The sequence below is a fragment of the Muntiacus reevesi genome, chromosome 11 (assembly GCF_963930625.1).
Source record: "Muntiacus reevesi chromosome 11, mMunRee1.1, whole genome shotgun sequence".
Lineage (NCBI taxonomy): Eukaryota > Metazoa > Chordata > Mammalia > Artiodactyla > Cervidae > Muntiacus > Muntiacus reevesi.
This window is the reverse complement of record NC_089259.1, coordinates 47,682,609-47,703,490: the sequence shown is the minus strand read 5'-3', so window position 1 is coordinate 47,703,490 and position 20,882 is coordinate 47,682,609. Positions and strand designations below refer to the sequence as shown.

General features: G+C 40.7%; 1 protein-coding gene across 5 annotated transcripts in view; it reads right to left on the bottom strand.

The window, feature by feature from the left end:
- Nucleotides 1-20,882, bottom strand: part of LMO7 (LIM domain 7) — a 213,336-nt gene that overhangs the window by 96,980 nt on the left and 95,474 nt on the right. For all 5 annotated transcript variants that reach the window (XM_065902117.1, XM_065902118.1, XM_065902119.1 and 2 more), the window contains exon 4: nucleotides 3,239-3,345. In XM_065902117.1, the coding sequence (XP_065758189.1) occupies nucleotides 3,239-3,345 (107 nt within the window). The remainder of the gene's footprint in view (nucleotides 1-3,238; nucleotides 3,346-20,882) is intronic.

The window sequence follows — 20,882 nt, the reverse complement described above, 5'->3', positions numbered from 1 at the left end:
TTTAAAGTATCAACTGGTTTTTGCATATATGTTGTCCCAAAATAAGTGGAGTAACTCAAACATATTTGGAAAATTTAAACTATTACTTCCTTTGAGTAAGATAATTCAATTAGAAGATTGATGAGTATGATTAAAGAAATAGAGAGAATACCCTAGCTTGTTTGACTAGTGAGAATTATTACAAATTAAACAGTAAATCTCAAATTATGGGAAAATAAGATTTGTAGTTAGGTTCAGATTATTGAAGTGAAGTTATTTAACAGCAATGAGTCTTTAAATTAATTGCTTCTGTTCCTGCCACTCATTTTTACCACACACAACTCTCCCAGGCTCTGTACATCATCTATGCTGTTAATCACTATTGTCCACTAACCAAAAAAAAAAAAAAACCTCACCCTTGCCAACCTGTAGGTATGAACTGTCCTTTCCTATCTGCCCTCAGTATGTCCTGGAAACATGTATCTTAGATTATACTTGCAGCAAGACCAACAACAGGTCTGTGAACTGTGAATGCAGTGTCTTAGGGGTTGAATTTTGATAGAGCATTTAAAATAATAAATAGTTTGCCACATTTTTGTTAATTTTAATGTATGCAGAAGAGCAAGCTAATGCCCAAGTACTGCATGATCCAATTACAACAAACCTTTCCTTTAAATAAACAAACATACTAACATAGAAATATGTGTCATTATATTCATAAGTAAAGTAATATTTCAGCTGAGTTGAAATAAAGTTTATCCTTCCTGCCGCACAATTACCTTGTTGGCAGAGTGGAAATCTACAAATTCTAATTCAGGGCCTCTCAACCTCAGTACTACTGATATGTGGGATCAGAAATTCTTTGCTATGGGGGCGGTCTTGTTAACTAAAGGGTTTTTAGCAGCATCTCTGACCCCTTAGATGGCAGCAGCACCCCCTTCATAGCTCTACCAACCAGAAGTATCCCCTGTGCTATGCCTAGCTGCTCAGTCATGTCCAACTCTTTCTGACTTTATGGGCTGTAGCCTGCCAGGCTCCTCTGTCCATGGGATTCTCCAGACAAGAACACTGAAGTGGGTTGCCCTGCGCCCCTCCGGGGGATCTTCCCAACCCTGGGATCGAACCCAGGTCTCCTGCATTGCAGGCGGCTTCTTTACCATCTGAGCCATCAGGGAAGCCCAAACATCATCAAACGTCCCCTGGGGAGCAAAACTGCCAAGTCCTTTAACCTACAGTCAGCATAGGACAAGATCTTTGACCTACAGAAGCTGCCACGTTACATAAGAACTGAAACTAAAGAGAAACGCATTAATTACTACTTCGTGAGGAATTTTTTGCTTTCCTTCACACCTGCTTCCTTTTATACAAATGCTATCTCAGGGCACAGGAGCTCTGGCCAACAGGTTTAGATGAGCCGTTCGCCCGCTTCCTCACGTCTCCACCTTCGCTTCCTTTGCAGCAGCCCCGCGGCTGACCCTTGTGCTCTGGTCCAACAACACGGCACGATCAGGGGCGATGCTCTCGATTTAGAGCCGAGGTCCTCACACAGGCCTTCTCCCTAGGACTCCTTGGACACCTCTTGCTTTTATGGACGTGCGGTTGCCACTGAAACAAGTTGTGCTGCATACTTCCTACTACGGCTGTAACTTGGTGACCTCTCGGTTTCAGCTCGTCAGTAATTTAATTTCACTGAAGGCTGAGCCCAGATCCTGATTCTGCCTTAACACTTTAGAGGTGGCGTCTCATGAGACAGGCTGCAGGCAAGTCTTGCTCAGGGCACTTTTGAAATTAGAAGCCAACAAACGGGTCTGACTTAGTCCCGCAGCCTACTTGAACATTGGCTACAGAGGTTCAAAACAGTATGATTTTGAGAGGGAAAGGCATTTCTTCTTCATGGACAGCAACAACCGAAGAAAAACACTTTCAGAATCAAAAATGTCTTTGCCCATCTGATAGGTGTTATGACAGAATGGCGATTAGGAAAAATAAATTCATCTATATAGTTATTGTTCACGGAAGTTAAACATGACCTCAAATACTGCAGAAGTAAGCATGCCAGTTTGACGATGAAACTCAGGATCTCTCCACAGTCTTCCAGTTAGTCAGAAATGCTGACGGACTCTTCCCTGCCTTGTACATTATCACTGCTGTGCTGTTCAGAAAGGCTTAATCAACAGAACTAGAAGCACATAGATGCAAAATGGCTTGTTCATTTAAAAAATATATGGCTGCTTTTAAAAGATTAATCCTATCGGGATTTTTAGCTTTTATTGCTAAGAGACAACATATACTAGGAAAAAAATTGGCCATATTTAAGATTTTACAGACAGTTTTTTTAATAACTTTAAAGCGCTCACAACAGGGCTACTAACCATTCAAACTCAGTCTCTGAATTGATAAAAGCTAATTTTTCCATTTCTACGATTTCTATACATAGAATAAAGGTGTTTGTTTTTCCCCTTGGAAAAAATGCTAATGAGGTTTAAGAGCCAGGATAAGGAGGAAGTCATTATTAGAGAATTAAATCATTTTCCTGTCACATTTATCTAGTAACACAAGCTTATTCTGATTCACTGAAAGCAAATTTAGATTTATACGAAAAAAATCTTACAAGAGTTTAACACCAGATTTCCTGAAACCATATACTCACACATAAACAGCATTTTCCATCTAAAACACAACACAAACACCCGCGCACGTTTTCACACACACCCCCACTTTCACTTTCTCATCCACACTATTAAAAGAGTGGGGAAAAAAACAGTTCATTTTTAGAAATCAGGCACAAATGACAAAAGTCATTAGTGTTGCATGTTGATCCCGGGCACTGCGGCTTTCCAAATACTGTCTCTTTTCTCACTATCCCGCTCTCATTTTTATGTTAGCAATTATGTCTTAATTTCAAATAATTACTTTCACTCTGTAAGCTAGACTATAACCTCTCCATTTTCTTTATACATGTAATAAGCCTCCTCACCATTAGCAACCAAACACAACCATGTTGGACAGGCATTAAAATATAAACCACCATTTCGGTTAATATAGAGATTTAAATATAATAACATATCATGGTCTCAACTACAGAACAGCTTCACACTCACAAAGCTATTTCTTAAATAGTCTGTTTTGGAATACAAACAGAAGAAGACAAGGAGATGATTTTTCAGTAAGCAGAACTCTCAGAAATTATTCACACCAGCTACAAGCCCTAAGTTTAAAGAAAAAAAAAACAAACATATAACAAACCAGTGAAACTTACTTGACAGTGACTCGATTTGATAAATCCTGTAGATCCCCAGGATGGAAAAGCTGGGCTTCTTTCAATCCAATCTGTTCACAAGCTTTCAAAAAAACGTTTATATTATCCTGTGAAAAGAAGTGGAAAGTGACTGCTTAGCTGAGCTCTCTCTCAGACAAAGGTTACCAATTTTTATGATATAACTTCCCAGCGTCAAAGTCCAATTACAGCTGGCAAAAAAAAAAAAAGGAGGAAGAAAGACCAATGCATTCACGTATTTAAAAAAAAATACTACGAATCTGTGGGCATGTACAGCCTTTCAGTTTTCCAGAGCATAAACGGCAGCGTTCTCTGATGCCAGGCATATGCCGCCCCTGTGATCTTTGTGACTGGCACGTTAAACATTACCTGGGAGAGGACAAGTGCCCAGCCACTGGGCAGTAATCTACACTTTGATGTCAGGTTGCTCTGCAAACAGACGCCCTCTTCCCAGCTTTGCACGACAAGCTTCACCTCTGCTCTTTAAAAATAACTCCAGCTACTGACATTCACCCACCCAGAAACTGTTGGCAGGGAGGGAGGGAGAGGAGGAACATTCTGTTTCTATGATTACAAATTACAGAACGACTGTGGAATACCACACCTGGAATCTGGGCTTGGTTGCCGAGCCGGCTCTTGACAGACAGGGCCACCGCGCTCTAGGACCCGGGAGAAGCCCCGTGCTCATTGGCTGAGCCGCAGGGTGGGGGTGTGGCCCCGCCCCACGCCCTGCACCTGCCTCAGGAGTTGCCTCCACAACCTGAAAATCTCGGTGGCCCTCCTATCTAATTTCAAAACTCAAATCCTCCATTCACAGATCCAGGCTTCTGGTTCACGTCAACGGCCGCACCCGCACTAACAGGGACACGCGCTGGTCGAGCAGAACTGGCTGGAGCCTCTGTCTGTACTCTGCGTCGAGAAAGAAAACCCTTGATGGGGTTGAACTTGGGCTGCGGCCATGGGACTCTCCACCTCGGATTTGTTAGGCTCTTGGGCAGCAAGAGATTGGCCTCCTGAGAGCTCGCTCCCCTCCCTGACAGGTGGTTAGGAGAGAGCTGGAAGGGAGGCAGCTCCCAAGAGGAGCTGCCACGTGGAGACAGGCAGTTCCTCTTTCCCATGTTGGGAAGGCAGGCCAGGATGGCAGAGGAGGGGGGATCACAGGCAGCGAAATGGAGGACAGCGAAGATGCTAAATTCAATAGCTCAGACTCTTGAAGAGTGAGGGGATTTAGGGAAAGGGGGACAAACATATGGCAGAGGAAAGCAGTGCTGTTAGGGAACTCAGGGACAATATTAAAAAAAAAAAAAAAAAAATCTGTTTGTAATGGCAGGAAATTATTCTAGTGTATTATCAGTAAAAGGCAGCATGAATGACTTAGCTGAAGGCGGCAATCCATGATTCATTTTAAATAAGAGGTCAAAGATTAAAGGAACTTAATTCAAAAGTTGAACAGCTCAATGGAAGGCATTCAATCTGACTTTGGCAGGGGTCGGGGGTGGGAGGGGGCCGGGGTGTTAATAGTAATGTATTGGCAACATACCAAGTGGGCAAAAGTGATTATTATGTTACGTTCACATAACTTTTAACACCTATACAACCTAATTACCAAACAATTCAAATTAATGGTTCTAAAACTGATCCTCAGAGAAGCAGACAAGAACAAATGATTTGGGGGGGGGGGGGGGGGGTGTTAGTTGCTCAGTCGTGTCTGACTCTTTGTGACCCTACGAACTGTAGCCTGCCAGGTTCCTCTATCCATGGAATTCCCCAGACAAGAATACTGGAGTGGGTAGTCAGTCCCTTCTCCAAGGGAGCGTCCCAACCCAGGAATCGAACCCAGCTCTCCTGCATTGCAGGCAGATTCTTCACCGTCTGAGGCACACAGGGAAGCCCCTACAGACGTAAATCTCACTTCAAAAAGGAAAAATAATCCATTTGGAGTCTTCCCACAAATTCAATTTGCTTCTGAATGTTATTTTTAAAAAAAAGTTAAATTGGAAGTAAATGCATTGAGCTGACAGCCAAACCAATTCTTCACATATTTTATAAAAATATAATAGCATTCATCCAGTTGACAAATATGTACAGAATGATTAAAAACAGATAAAGCCACACACCTCAAAACCCATCCAAGTATTTAGAAATAAACCACTTAAAAACAAAAGGGAGTATATTTCATTGGAGACAAAGAAAAAACACAAAACAAATATGACCAAATTATGGTTCTAAGTAAAGCCTTTACATTAAAAAGAACCTTTTAAACAGCTCAGTGATGCTCAAGTTTTAAAAAAAAATTTTTATGAACAAAGTCTCAAATGGCCTATGCAGCAGGAACAGGTTGTACGAAGATCAGAATTGTAACCTAAATCGTGCTTGCTGGACTTGAGCCCACTGGTAATTTAGTTTGTGTAATTTCAAAGGACCTAGGCAGAGAGTTGCCTAAGGGGAGAGACAAAATTATTAAATAAAATTTTCATGTTTGTTGAAACATTAAGAAGCCACACCCAGCTCAACATATTAAAAGAGAAGGATTTAGTCATTATTTAGTGGAATCATTTTCCCCTGAAACTAGTAAAGGTAAATGAAAGTTAAAACAAAGGGCAAGCCTAAAACGAATCTTATCTCATTGAACTGGTAGCCAGCACAAGAAGTTAGCCCTGCCACTCACCAACTGTGTGGCTTCCGGAAACGTTAGTCAATCTTTCTGGCCCCATTCACTTCATCTGTGAAATGAGTGAGTTGTGGATCTGTCACCCAGTACACCAAGGGCTTTCCAGGTGGCTCAGTGGTAAAAAAAAAAAAAATCTTCCTGCCACTGCAGGAGATGTAGCAGAGATGAGTTTGATCCCTGGGTTAGGACAATCCCCTGAAGAAGCGAATGGCAACCCACTCCAGTATTCTTGCCTGGTAAACCTCATGGACAGAGAAGCCTGGTGGGCCACAGTTCAGTGGGGTCACAAAGACAGACATGACTGAACCATTGAGCATGCATCCAACCCATTACCAAGGAAAACACCTCTCTTACAAGGGGAGGGAAGCCCACCGCTCCCCTAGCCCAATCATGCACACAAATACCTAATAGCCTAACTTGCATAAAAATCTCAAATCAAAAACCTGAACTAAATAACTGCAATTCCTGCCCTATGAGGACCCAAAGTAGCTTCACAAAAATAGAAACAAATAAATGATCCCTGAAAATCTGCAATAGCTCCCCTTAGTTTAAAATTTTTCTATGACATGAATAAAACCAGACAGTATATAAACAGAAAAGGTTATTTTTCTGAAGATTTTCATATGCTCTGCAATCCCTTTTCCACCCCTAGTCTTGAATCAATGATAACAGCAGTCATAACAGATGTCGGGTGAAGGGAATCCAGGCAAATGAGGGATTAATGAATTAGGAATGGTACTCACTAACAACTGAGGCAGGAGGCACACTCAGTCACTTCAGTTGTGTCTGACTCTTGCAAGTTATGGACTGCAGCCCAATAGGCTCCTCTGTCCGTGCGATTCTCCAAGCAAGAATACTGGAGTGGGTTGCCCTGTCCTCCTGCAGGGGATCTTCCTGACCCAGGAATCGAACCCACATCTCCTGCATCTCCTGCATCACAGGCAGGTTCCGAACCCACTGAGCCACCTGGGAAGCCTGAGGCAGGCAAGATGACGAAGCTACAAAAATTTACCAAGAGTCCTAGGTTTCTATGGGTCCACTGTAATACCTCTACTGGTTATCTACTGCTTCACAGCAGATTATCCTAAAACTTAGCAGCTTAAAACCACAGACATTTATGATTTCACAGTTTCTGAAGGTCAGGAATTTGGGGGTGGCTTAAGTTGTTTCCCTGATGGCTCAAAAGGTAAAGAATCCACCTGCCAATGCAGGAGACACAAGAGACGTGGGTTCCATCCCTGGCTTGGAAAGCTCCCCTGGAGGAGGGCATGGCAACCCACTTCAGTATTCTTGCCTGGAGAATCCCAGCAAGGACAGAGGAGCCTGGTGGGCTACAGTCCATGGGGTCACAAAGAGTCGACGTGACTGAGCAACTAACACTACGTTGCATGGTTCTGGCTTGGAGGTCAGCGGGGGCTACAAACAACTGAACACCTTCTGGGGCTTGAAGGAGCCACTTCCAAGGTGGTAAGTCAAGGCTGGCTGTTGGCAGGGAGCCTCAGCTCTTAACCAAATGGAAAGCTCCATAGAGCTGCTTGACTGAGTGATCCCAGAGAAATCAAGATGGAAGCTGCAGGTTTTCATGACCGAACTTCTTATCCTTCAGAGCAGGTTACATCAATTCAATTCAGTTGCTCAGTCAATTCCAACTCTTTGTGACCCCATGGACTGCAACACACCAGGCTTCCCTGTCCATTACCAACTCTTGCAGCTTGCTCAAACTCATGTCCATCAAGTCAGTGATGCTATCCAACCATCTCATCCTCGTCGTCCCCATCTCTTCCTGCCTTCAGGCTTTCCCAGCATCGGGATCTTTTCCAATGAGTCAGTTCTTTGCATTGGGTAGCCAAAGTATTGGAGTTTCAGCTTCAGCATCAGTCCTTCCAATGAATATTCAGGACTGATTTCCTTTAGGATGGACTGGTTGGATCTCCTTGGACTGGTTGGATCTCCCTGCAGTCCAAGGGACTCTCAAGAGTCTTCTCCAACACTACAGTTTAAAAGCATCAATTCTTCAGTGCTCAGCTTTCTTTATGGTCCAACTCTCACATCTATACATGACCACTGGAAAAACCATAGCTTAGACTAGATAGACCTTTGTCGGCAAAGTAATGTCTCTGCTTTTTAATGTGCTGTCTAGGTTACATAGGTCAGCCCTATTCAAGGTAGGAAGGACTATACAAGGACATCAATAGCAGGTGGTGAGAATCACCAGAGACCATCTTGTGGATTTGATAACATAGCTCACGTTCTGGCCCCAAGATTCATGTTCCTCTCACATGCAAATACACCAACTCCCTCTCAAGGACCTAAAAAGTCTCATCCTTTGATAAGGTGACCTCAGAGTCCAGAATCTCATCATACAAATCAGATCCAGGTATGAAGGAGGCTCCTCAAGTGTGGTTCCTTCAAAACAGCCCTTGAATACAGTTCTTTCAACTTGAATGCCAGGAAACTAAAGCAACAAAGTTACTGCCCATACACCCAACACACAATGGTGGGACAGGTGTAGGATAACCAGTAAACTCTCTAGTTCAATGTGTGCCAAAATGAAAGGCACACGGATCCACAGAAATTCTGAAATCCTGCAAAGCACAGGTTGGCAGTCCTTACTTGGAATTCAAGGTCATGGATTATTTCCTTCATGGTTTTTTTGCTTCACTCTCTGGACACTTCATTCTACCTTAAAAATTATCTTTCCCTTTCCTTGGAAAGTAGCTCATGTTTGCAGACAGAACTTTCTCAGTCTGCCCCCTGACTATAGAAGTTTGGGGGACCAAAGGTCCCTGTATTTTGTAGCCCATTGTCCCTTTCTAAGTTTGTAAAGTTCCTGCAAATACAATTCCGTCAAAAATACTATATGTCTTCTGTGAATCTTATTGGACTTCGCTCCATTAGTCAAAAGCGCACAACCACAAATCCTTACAAGACAAGCCCTTTTCTACCTTGGTCTGTCGAGATGACTAAGGGACACCACCCCTTAAGCTTCTTAGAAGTCCAGCTGCTAGACTGGACAGATTTCCAAGGCTCCATGTAGGATCTTCCTAAGATCTTAAAGGATTTAACAGCCACACTCTCTCTCGGCTTCATTTTTAGATTACCTTATTTTCCCACCAGTGTTCTGAATTTGATCTTTGCTGAAATTGATTTCTCAATTTTTCTGAAAAAAAAAAATCATGATTTGTAACATAAAGAGCCTGATAATTCTCAAAACCAGCAATTCCTGTGGCCACTCATGTTTACCATTCTGCTCTCACTTTCTATCTCACATTTTACTATAATCAGGAAGAGAAGGCCTTAGAAAGATAAACTGTTTTAAAGATGGTGAGTTTGAGATACCCATATCAAAACTCCCAGCTAATAGTAAATTCGGTTTGGAGGTCATGGGAAGTTTTGAGCTTAAAACATGGCTTGGGGAAATCAAGCACACATTAGTAGTAGCTGAAATTAAGGATATGAATGAGCCATCTCAGGAAAAGCAAAGCAAATGAAGGATTCACAGTCAGACACCAATATTTTTAAAACAGTTTAAAAAAAGGAAAAGAAAAATAGCAATCAGAGAAATCAGAGGAAAAGTAGAAATAAACAGCATCATGGAAAAGAAGGGAAGAAAGGACTTCCCTAGCCATCCAGTGGTTAAAATTCTGTGCTTCCACTGCAAGGGGCATGGGTTCAATCCTTGGTCAGGGAACTAAGACCCCACATGCAATGCAGCTAAAAAAAGAAAGAGAGAGTTTCAAGATGAAAGAGTCATATAGTCATATGGAGCTATGAATAGTTTCAACAAGGCAAGAATGAAACTATCCAAAGACTTTGACCATCAAATGAAGAATCCTCAGTCAACATAAACTCCAGGAGTTTAAGGAGTAAATAAGTGAAACTGAAGATTAGCCTGATGCAGAGAACTGACTCATTTGAAAAGACCCTGATGCTGGGAAAGACTGAAGACAGGAGGAGAAGGGGACAACTGAGGATGAGATGGTTGGATAGCATCACTGACTCAACGGACTAGAGTTTGAGTAAACTCCAGGAGTTGGTGATGGACAGGGAAGCCTGGCGTGCTGCAGTCCATGGGGTTGCAAAGAGTCCTACACGACTGAGTGACTGAACTGAACTGAAGATTAGCCATTTACTACAGAGCAAGAATCATCCAAAATCTCCCCTTCTCGGTGCCAGCAGATAGTCTTATCTTTGATTTGTTTCCCATCAGCCCTCCCAAAGCTACCATTCCTCAACCCTCCAATTTAGGACCCTCCATTGCTCTGTTTCTGAAGGGAGATGAGAGAGAAAAGCAGGTCTCATGCCTTTTCTCCTGGACCCAAATGTAGGACCAGGTTCTACTTCCTTCCAGCATGTTCATGGCTTAAACATGAACACAGTTACCCACTTCTATAGAGTCTATAGATCAGATCAAATCAAAGGAGATCAAATTCCTCTCTAACTCCATTATAAATCCTGAAAAGAGAGTTATGGGAAAGTAACATGAGGCCAACATAAATTTTCTAACAGCAGATCCAAAGGTAACATAGGACTTTGTAACACTTCCCCTTAGAGCCTTTCATCCCATTTTCCAAAAGCATTTATCCAGTAGCATATTCTCATGTCATCTAAGTAGGTTCCCATGTTCTTTTATCAGAAATAATGGCAGCTTGGGGAGCATGGCAGGAGCCCAGAGTTAAATTAATCATATTTTAGCAAGTTCTTATCAGTCAATATTTTGTTATTTTACTGTCTTCCTCTTCATCCCATACCTCCACTCCTCACTCACACTCCTCCCCATTAAAAGATCATTTCTCCCTAGGTACATACCCTAAAGAACTGATTTTCAAACAAGTACAGTATATGTACATACACATTGATAGCAGCAGTAGTCACAACAGTCAAAAGGTGGAAACAAGCTAAACCGTCAATTAACAGATAGATGGATAAACCCATTGTGATACATCCACACAGTGGATTATTCAGACATTAAAAAAAAAAAATAAAGTACTTACACATACTAGAGAGTGAGTGAACCTCCAGAATACTGCACTAAATAAACCAAAGAAGCTAGACTCCCAAAGATCACATGGTCCATTTATACCAGGTATCCAGAATTGATAGAGCCAAAACAGAACAGAGATAGAATGCAGACTATTGGTTTCTGGGGGTAGAGAGGAGGGAGGGTGAAATGGAGAAAAAACAATTACAAAGTAAGAGAGTAATGGAAAGTTTTGGTGGTTGCACAACACTGTGAATGTACTAAATACCACTGACTTGGTCACGTTAAAATGACAAATTTTATGTTATGGGAATTTCACCACCATAAATCATGGTGTAAAAGGTGCTTCTGCAAACTCTACCCAATACTCTGCAATGGCCTATATGAGAAAACAATCTAAAAAAATGTGGATACGTGTATATGTATTAACTGATTCACTTTGCTGTACGCCTGAAACTAAGGCAATGTTATAAACCAACTATGCTACAATAAAAATATAAAAATAAAATAAAAAGGTATATTAGCATTTATATCTGAACTTTAGAATCAGCTTGTTAATTTCTGGCACTTGTTAACAATGCAAGAATGTTATCAGGTATGTGCCAAGAAGAAGTTGTAACCATTGCTGGAAATTGAAATGTATTAATTCTAAAGTCTATGCTTTAGAATAAGTCTCCTATCAGTCACGTCAGAATCACCAGAGAGGCAGGCAGAAAGTAATCCCTCGAGTTATGCTGTGTTAAGTCGCCTACAGTTGTGTCTGACTCTTTGTGACCCTATGAACTGTAACCCAACAGGCTCCTCTGTCCATGGCATTCTCCAGGCAAGAATACTGGAGTGGGTTGCCATTTCCTTCTCCAGGGGATCGTCCCAACCCAGGGATCGAACCCAGTTCTCGCATTGCAGGCAGAGTCTTTACTGTCTGAGGCACCAGGGAAGTCAAGTGATGCTGAGGCACCAACAAATTGAAGAAGAGCTGACCTAGACTGTAGATACTCAACATGAGGTCCACAAACCATAAGCCTTGGCATCACTTGGGAACCTGCTAGAAATGCAGAAATGCTGTATCTCCACCCCAGCTCTGAATCAGATTCCATATTCTAAGATACTCCTCCAGGTGGTTAGAGTCTTTGTAGACAAGTTTTCTGGCAAATAACAAGGAAGCAATTTCCAAATATGATCTAAAACAGAGTTTTTCCTTAGTGTGGACACGAATCACCTAGTGATTATAGAGATCACCATTAGACTGCCACCAAAGTGCCTGAATTCCATTTTTATGATACCCTAATCACAATCAAAATTATTTTAAAGCAACTCCCAAGAATCACAGTGACAACAGTATGTCCAAATTTGCATTTTAAGTATGATTTCCATTAAGAAAGTAGTTTAGTCAAAATTTCGATCAGCTGGCCCAAGCTTTTTTAAATTGTTATGGAAAACTCATCCTCTAGTTTATGGCTTTGTTAATAAATGTAAGCGGTGAAGTAGCGCACCTACAATTTATGTCTCTAACACGTAGGTAAATACACAGAGATCCAGCTTCCATACTTATTTGTAAAGAAAGTAAGCAGCTGGTCTTTAAGTTCTCCTTGGGTCTTTACTTCTCTACAGTGAAAAAGGCTCAGTCATTTGCTGATAAGAAAGGAACTGAGGACAAGGAGAGCAGCTGTTTTGTCACATGTGAAAACAGGACCCAACCAGGAATGCTTAACAGGAACTGCCGAGGGACACTGAAGGCCCAGGAGATGATTTATGAGAACTATGTCAGCAGCTTGGTGAATGGATTTTGTTCCAGCACTGCTTGGCAGAACTGAGAGAGACAGAACTAAGAGATGCTAAGTTAGGGCTGCACCAGGTTAGAGGAAGAGAGGGCTGAGTGCTTCAGTAAAAAGTTAGTTATTGAAATCCTTAATCTACTCAGGGTATGATTAGCTACACAGGAGCAATAATAGGCTTTATCAAACTGCAGCATGAATTAAGATACAGTCCTGCATATTATCCAAACTAAACTTTACAACAAAAATGAAGTAATTCTAAGACTTACCTACTACATAAAAAAAAAAAAATGTTGACATGGATGCTTAAGAAGTTCTGCCTGCAGTTCATACAAGTCAATACCAGAGGAAAAAAAAAAAAAAAGACTTAAAAAGTGAGAAAAAGACCTTGCATTACTGTTCATGCTCCTCACAGCACCAACTGTCTCGCTACTCACACTGTGCCACTGTTCGCAGAACCTAGGGTAGGTAAGACAACCAACAGCAGCCCGTGGCCAAGCAAGTACCTCGTGACACACATATGCAGTGCTATAAGTGATCTCAGCTGCTACACAACTATCTACAAAATTATTTACAAAACGTGGGGCAAGAGCAAGAGAGCCTGACCATGCCATTTTGGCTAATTTGTTCTTTCGCATACAGACCTAAACAGACATTTCTCCAAAGAACACATGCAGATGGATAACAAACATGAAAAGATGCTCAACATCATTCATTATTAGAAAAATGCAAATCAAAACTACAATGAGATATCAACTCACAATGGTCAGAAAGGCCATCATCAAAAAGTCTACAAACAAAAAATGCTGGAGAGGGTGTGGAGAAAAGGGAACCCTCTTGCACTGTTGATGGGAAGGCAAATTGATACAGCCACTATGGAAGAGAGGATGGAGATTCCTTAAAAGTAAGAATAAAACCACCATGTGACCCAGCAATCCCACTCCTAGGCATGTACCCTGAGGAAACCAAAATTGAAAAAGACACATGTATCTCAATGTTCACTGCAGCACTATTTACAATAGAACATGGAAAAAACCTAGAGGTTCATCTACAGATGAATGGATAAAGAAGCTGGTATGTATACACAATGGAATATGCCTCAGTTATAAAAAGAAACACAGTTGAGTCAGTTCTAAGGAGGTGGATGAACCTAAAGCCCATTATACAGAATGAAGGAAGTCAGAAAGAGAAAAACAAATAACATATACTAACACATATGTATGGAATCTAGAAAGATGGTACTGATGAAATTATTTGCAGGGCAGCAATGGAGACACAGAAATAGAGAACAGACTTATGGACATGGGGTGGGAGGGGAGGAAGAAGAGGGTGGGATGTATGGAGAGAATAACATGGAAACTTACATTACCACATGTAAAATAGATAGCCAATGGGAATTGGCTGTATGGCTCAGCGAACTCAAACCAGGGCTCTGTAACAACCTCGAGGGGTGGGATGGGGAGGAAGGTGGAGGGAGGCTCAAGAGGGAGGAGACATATATATATACACCTATGGCTGATTCATGCTTATGTTCGGCAGAAACCAACACAATTCTGTAAAGCAAGTATCCTTCAAATAAAAAAATAAAGACATTTAGATTTACTAAAAAAAAAAAAAAAAAAAAAAAAAGTTCTGTCAGAGAACAGACTGGTAGCTGCCCGAGGTGGAGGGAAGAGGGACAAAACAGGAACAGAAGAAAACACTTCTGTCCCCAAGTTATCCATGTTGTACGTTTCAAGCAAAACAAGTAATTGCTTACAGAACCCTGTCATAATGACACTAAAACATAGATTGTATAAATCAATAAAGCACATTTAATTGAGAAAAACTACACAGGAACACTTCAGAGGTTGCTGGGGAATTGGTATTCCTTCACTGCAGCGGCCCCCACCTGCTTCAGGGACCCTCTTACAGGTGATGTGTCTGGATCATTAGCCCTTGTTTAAGATTCTCCAGCCTCAGGGACTCCCTGCTTTATTAGGCTGACTCACTTTTAGTCATTTCTATGTCGAAAAAGCCCAAAGACTTCCTTGCTGTAATTGTAAAATATTGATCCTAACTCTGCCCACATAATGCATTATAAATCTCATCTTACCATATTTCTCCCCCACAAGAGCCCTTGAGCTTTCCTGCCTCATACACTCCACATGGTCCCCCCAACTCACATCTTCTTATTAAATATCCCTGGTTTCCTCAACATCTCTGGTCCCTCACATGACATTTTTCAGTTCTCTTATTATCCCAACTGGCCCTTCCCTAATAGCTTATTTCCCCAATAACCTCAACTCATGAAAAGAAGCTTACAATGTCTTATTGTTCCCATTTCACACATGGTGAAACTGACGCTTAAGAGGTATGTGACTTGCCTAGGTCATCCGGTAAGTGGTACAGTTGAGATTCAAACCAAGTGGTTCAACTTAAATCCATGCTCTTAACCACTGTATTAAGTTCCCACTAATGCTGTGGCAAATTACCATAATTTAATGCTTATGACAAGACAACTCTATGATTTAACAATAGCAGAGACCAGAAACTCAGAATCAGTCTCACTGGACTAAAATCAAGGGCTAAGACTCTCTTCCATGACCATCTATCTGGTTCTCACTCCACATTCCACTTAAAGGATCCTGGTGACTACACTGCTCCCCCACCCACGGCTAATCCGGGCTCCTCTCTTGCAATCCCAATTTAACCCTAATTCCCCCTCGCCTTGCAGTGTATTCACAGATGCAATGGACTAGGCTGTGAACACCTTTGGGAGCCAGTCTGCCTACAACTACCATGCCTTCTTAAAGATAGGTTCCTGTGTGCTATGTCCTCCCTTCTCAGCATGAAGCATCTGCAACTCAAAACAAGACTCCAAGAGTGGCTAATTATGACCAGAGGCCATCACTTGAAAGGTCATTAATAACGGTCATCTGGTAAAATGAGGATAACAGACTGACTGTGAGGATGGAGTTAGGAAGTAGGCACAGTTTCTAGCACTGAGGAAGTGATAAGTGAATAAAGAGAAATTATCCAATTTCTCTCGCTACAGGCCATGGCTACTTTGTATTGTGGCATCTATAGTATACTGTCAGCTAACTGAGATCATGGGAGTTCAATGAAGATCCCCTGGAGAAGGAAATGGCAATCCACTCCAGTATTCTTGCCTAAAGAACTCCATGGACAGAGGAGTCTGGCAGGTTAGAGTCCACAGGGTCACAAAAGAGTCAGACACGACTTAGTGACTGAACAACAGGAACGAAACTGAGATCACATATTGGCCAAGAAGTTCATTCAGGCTTTTCCAAACAATCTTACAGAAAGACTGGAACAAACTTTCTGGCCAACCCAATACAAAGGCAACAGCCAGTTGATAATGACATCACAGTTCACAGGAAGATGATCTGTGAATTTTAATAGATCAGGAGGCTAGTCTAATTTAGAATTAAAATGAGGTGGATACAAAGAATCTGAATTGAAAATCATGTGACATGATTAGTGAGGTGTCATGGATAAAAGCATAAAATGCATGATTCTATTTGTAGATAAAATAAAATCACTGGATTTATGATTGATTTTTTTCAACTAAAATAGTTGAAACGTATTCCTGATAAAATATCCTTTTGAAGACTGAGACCCATCTGAATTGTTTTAGTTTTAGATTTTGATACCCAGTACATGATCTATGTCTTATTGCTCCAACATCTATAAACTAGACTAAATGAATTTCCCATGTTTTCATCCCACATTTTTTTAAAAAATAGGGCAAGTATAAGCTCCAAGGCAAGCTGCCAGAAACCTCTGTCCAAGTTTACATGGATTTACATCCTGGTCCTTAAAATTGAGCATTTTTTCTCAACTATTTAAGATTTTGCCTACAGACATCATTATCTTGTCTATTTTTCCATCAACTCTACCGAGGCCACAACAACAGACACATTGCAGGAATTAAGAGAGATATCTGAAAGGAAAAGGATGGTAATATGAATAAGCAAAATATAAATGAGTAAAATAGGCATAATGTCAAGGAGATGCCAAAGGAGAAGAAGGAAACCAGAGACTCTTATCCTGTCTACAGGATACTCCATATAAAGGTTGCCTTGGGGAAATGCAAGCCTCCTGTTACCAGATTCATTGAAAAACCAGAGACTGAGGATTTTATCTAAAATCTGAAGGTATGCAGATGTTGGTTTAAATTTTTAAAACAAGCAGAAACTGTGGTGGTCAAACAAAACCCATCATGGGCTATTTCATGACCTCTAGTGAGTCTCCTGGACCTCCTCCCATGGGACCAATTCAGTGACCTGTTGCTTTAGAACATTTGTTTATGGTGCCCAAGGATGGCTTCTAGTGATGATCTTCCTTCTTGCTAAATAATCACAAACCATCCCTTCATTCATCTTTTCTATGCTGTTGCTAGGGAATATTTGTAGCTGTGTCTCAAGCTCCTAGAATAGTGCTGGCACAGAGTAGGTGTTCAGTAAGTACTTTTAGGAAAGCAGGGATAGTCATGAACCTAAACCCCATCAAGTAACCAATGCCCTGACAGCAGTCTTACACCTGGGTGCCAGTTCTTATTGTCAACTGCTCTTCCCATTCCAATGTCTATGTTTAAAAGGTGCCTAAAGAGAAATGTTCGAAGTGTTTTGTATCTGAATAAAACTGTCACATATGACATAATCTTACTCTGAATCAATTTTTTTTTTAACTCTACAAGTTAATTACAGTGTTGCTTTAGGAATTCTAATTCATTAATGTTTTGAAAAAGGTTGCCCTCAAGGCTGAAAGTTGGCACATAAATGTTCATCTTAGATTTAAAAACAAGAAAGTTTTGGAACTCTAGGGAAGGGTTCCTAAACTCGTGCCAATGCCATGACTAAGAGATTATGGCTAGAAAGAAAACCGGAGTTTCCTGACTTATGGAGCTGCATCATTATGAGGGCATGGTAACCAACTTCAATGTTGACACTAAGTTTCAAAGTTTCTACTCTTGGTGACATTTATCTTCAACTAGGAGTTGGAGAGAAGTAGGGTGTCAGGGAACCTTAAGGAAATATCCTAAAAATACTTTCTAACTAACTCAAAATCATCACTGACTTAATTACATGCCATTTACATGGAGGTATTAAGGCATCTGGATAAAAAGTGAAAAACGTGAAAGTGTTAGTCTCTTAGTTGTGTCTGACTCTTTGCAACCGCATGGGCTGTAGCTCTCCAGGCTCCTCTGTCCATGGGATTCTCCAGGCAAGAATACTGGAGTGGGCAGCCATTCCCTTCTCCAGGTGAATCTTCCTGATCCAGGGATCGAACCCAAGTCTCCTTCACTGCAGGGAGATGCTTGTGCCACCCAGGAATCCCCAAGGCATTTGGATATTTAATATCTAATATTTGTTACCTTGAAGACATCCAATACAGTTTGTTTCCTCAGACCTGATAATTGGATAACCTCAAACCATTTCAAAATACCAATGGTGATCCAGAGAAATTCCAGTAAAGGATACATTAGAAAAAAATATTTACATTAAAATACAACCACAGAAAATATCATTTTAAAGGCACAAAGTGATCTTATTTTCAGTAAATAGCTAACATTTATGCTGATTTCTTATACAAGTGTAACAGTAAAATAAAAATGGTAACATTATGGTATACTTTATGTTTGTGTTATTGGTGTTTTGTTTTTAAAGAAAATAGTGAGGCTGGCATGCTAGTAAAATAAGAACAGTTTAAATACTGGTGTTTGAGACATAATCACACAGCTTGGAACAGCAGTTCAACTTCCCTTTGAAATAAAAACATATTTTTAAAGTAGATTAATCATGAGACTACAACTGAGCAGTTTTAGTCAGGTTTATTGATATAGTTTAACCTTCACTGTCTCTATTAGGAAATGAAAGTAAAAAATCTTTTAACTCAATAAAACCCCAAGGTCTGATCCAACATATATACAGTTGTTCCAGTACAGTAATAGGCAAGAATGGCAATTCATAGAAACATCTAGCCTTTGTTATTTATCATCTGTGTAAAAACTAAGAGTGGAGGAAAGACTTAGGGTTACAGGGGACCCTCTTATTTACCCTTATCCATTTAAAAATGGGGATTGTGGCAATTAGAATTAGCTCAGCATAAATGCTGCTCTTATTGGCTAAATAATCAAATTGGCAAGGATGAGTGAATCAGAAAGAATTTGCTTGGTGGAAGTCTTTCCCAAATTCACTAGGTGGAAGATTTCCTTCAACAAATCTACAAAATCAGCAAATAAAATTCAAGACCATAAAACAGACATTACTGATATTACCAGAAGATGGCTATTTTAAACTGGCTTCCCTGGTGGCTCAGATGGTAAAGAATCCACCTGCATCTCAGGAGACCTGGGTTCAATCCCCGGGTTGGGAATGTCGCCTGGAGAAAGGAACAGCTACCCACTCCAGTACTCTGGCCTGGAGAATTCTATGGACAGAGGAGTCTGGCAAGCTACAGTCCACGGGGTCGGAAAGAGTTGGACATGACTGAGCGACATTCACTTTCACACCATCTTCCCCTCTCTTCCCAGGCTGCAGCCTGTCATCTGTGTTTTGCATTTATCAACATCCAAATATTTTCACCAATGGTCCTTGTTACCAACTAGGGAGATATTCCCCCTGAGATGCAAATTGGGTTTGACCTAGTACAGAGTAACCCTCAACAACCACCTTTCAAGCAAAGTATATATTTATACTGGCTACTCATCCAAGTCACATTCTAATACTCCTTGAGTACTATCTCTTCAACCATACAGAATGTATTCCTCCCTCTTACCCAGAAAAGTACCACACTTGAAATGGACATAGTAATTATATTTGTACTTTTTACATTATTTCAACTTGTAAAAAGAAAGGAAACAGAAGAAAGCTTTTTTCTCCTGAAAATACTCTGTCTCGAGGTCTCACATTTTGGTCTTATTTGTAGAAAGAGCTCACAGACTCAGTCTCACAAGCCTCCTCTCTCCCAATTCTTGGGCTTATTTTACTAAAAATTATTTTAAATGGGATAAATATAGAAATCATTGCTTGAGAGTAGTTTTTAGAATAGTACATGATAAAACCTGGATAAGAATATTTAAATTTTATAGCTGATTCCTCAGGTGAATTTTATATTATAGCTGGAAGAGAATAACTAGATGTTTCAATAGTGACTTTAGCATAGACTAGGCTGTACTACCGTGCTGACACCCAGGCACAGGTGAGTGAAGATGAATGAATCAGAACTAATGTTACGCAGGTATAAGAACAAGGACCACTAATAACTTTCCAATAAATGGTGGCAAGAACAGACCCATAGATATGTCTTATTTCTTGAAATAACCATTATGAAGGCAGGAGAAAATGACACATCTAATAGCTTAAGCTAGCTGGCATCTTTGCTCATTTGCTGTATTCTATGGTTCCTAAATGAGCAGACAATTTTCCCCAGCCTCAACTGTCAACCTTACACATTCCTACTCTTCAAGGAACCTGAAAGAATAACCCTTTAGAGCAAAGATGTTCAAACTGAGCCCATATTTTTCATGCAAGCCTAGATATACTGAGCATTTCTCTACTATGTCCACTGATGGACAGAAACATTCAAACAAACAAATGATTCATAGTAGAATTTTCTAGGATACCATTGCTCTCAAAGGGAAACCTCAACTGAAATGGCAAGTGTGAGATCAATTCAATCGACATTCAGCCAGCAAGCTAGCCCATGTAAAAAGCGTAGAGTTTACTTTCTTGATTCTTTAGCTCAGTGGTTCTCAACCTGGATAAATTTACCCTGTAGGGGTTACTGGCAATGTCAAGAGTCATTTTTAATTGTCATAATTGGGGGGTGGAGGGCACAGTGACGCTGCTCAACATCCTACAATGCACAGGACAGATGCCCACAACAGAGAATTGCCCAGCCCCAAATGTTATAGTGCCAAGGCTGAGAAACCTTGCTTTAGAAAATACGAACAAACCATTAGGGGTCCAAGATGACTATAAGTCTTATGGTTAACAACTTGCTTGATGTTCTCTACACATACTGTATTTCATGCACATGAATGCAACCCATAGTAAAATATTATTCTGGTTCAATGGCTCTTTTCACTGTCAGAATATCTGGCCTGTTTTTCAGGGCTTTGTTTTGAGGTGGAGTTTTTTAATTCTCAAAGTTTTTGTTTTGAGTTTCAATGATTTGAACACACCCACATTT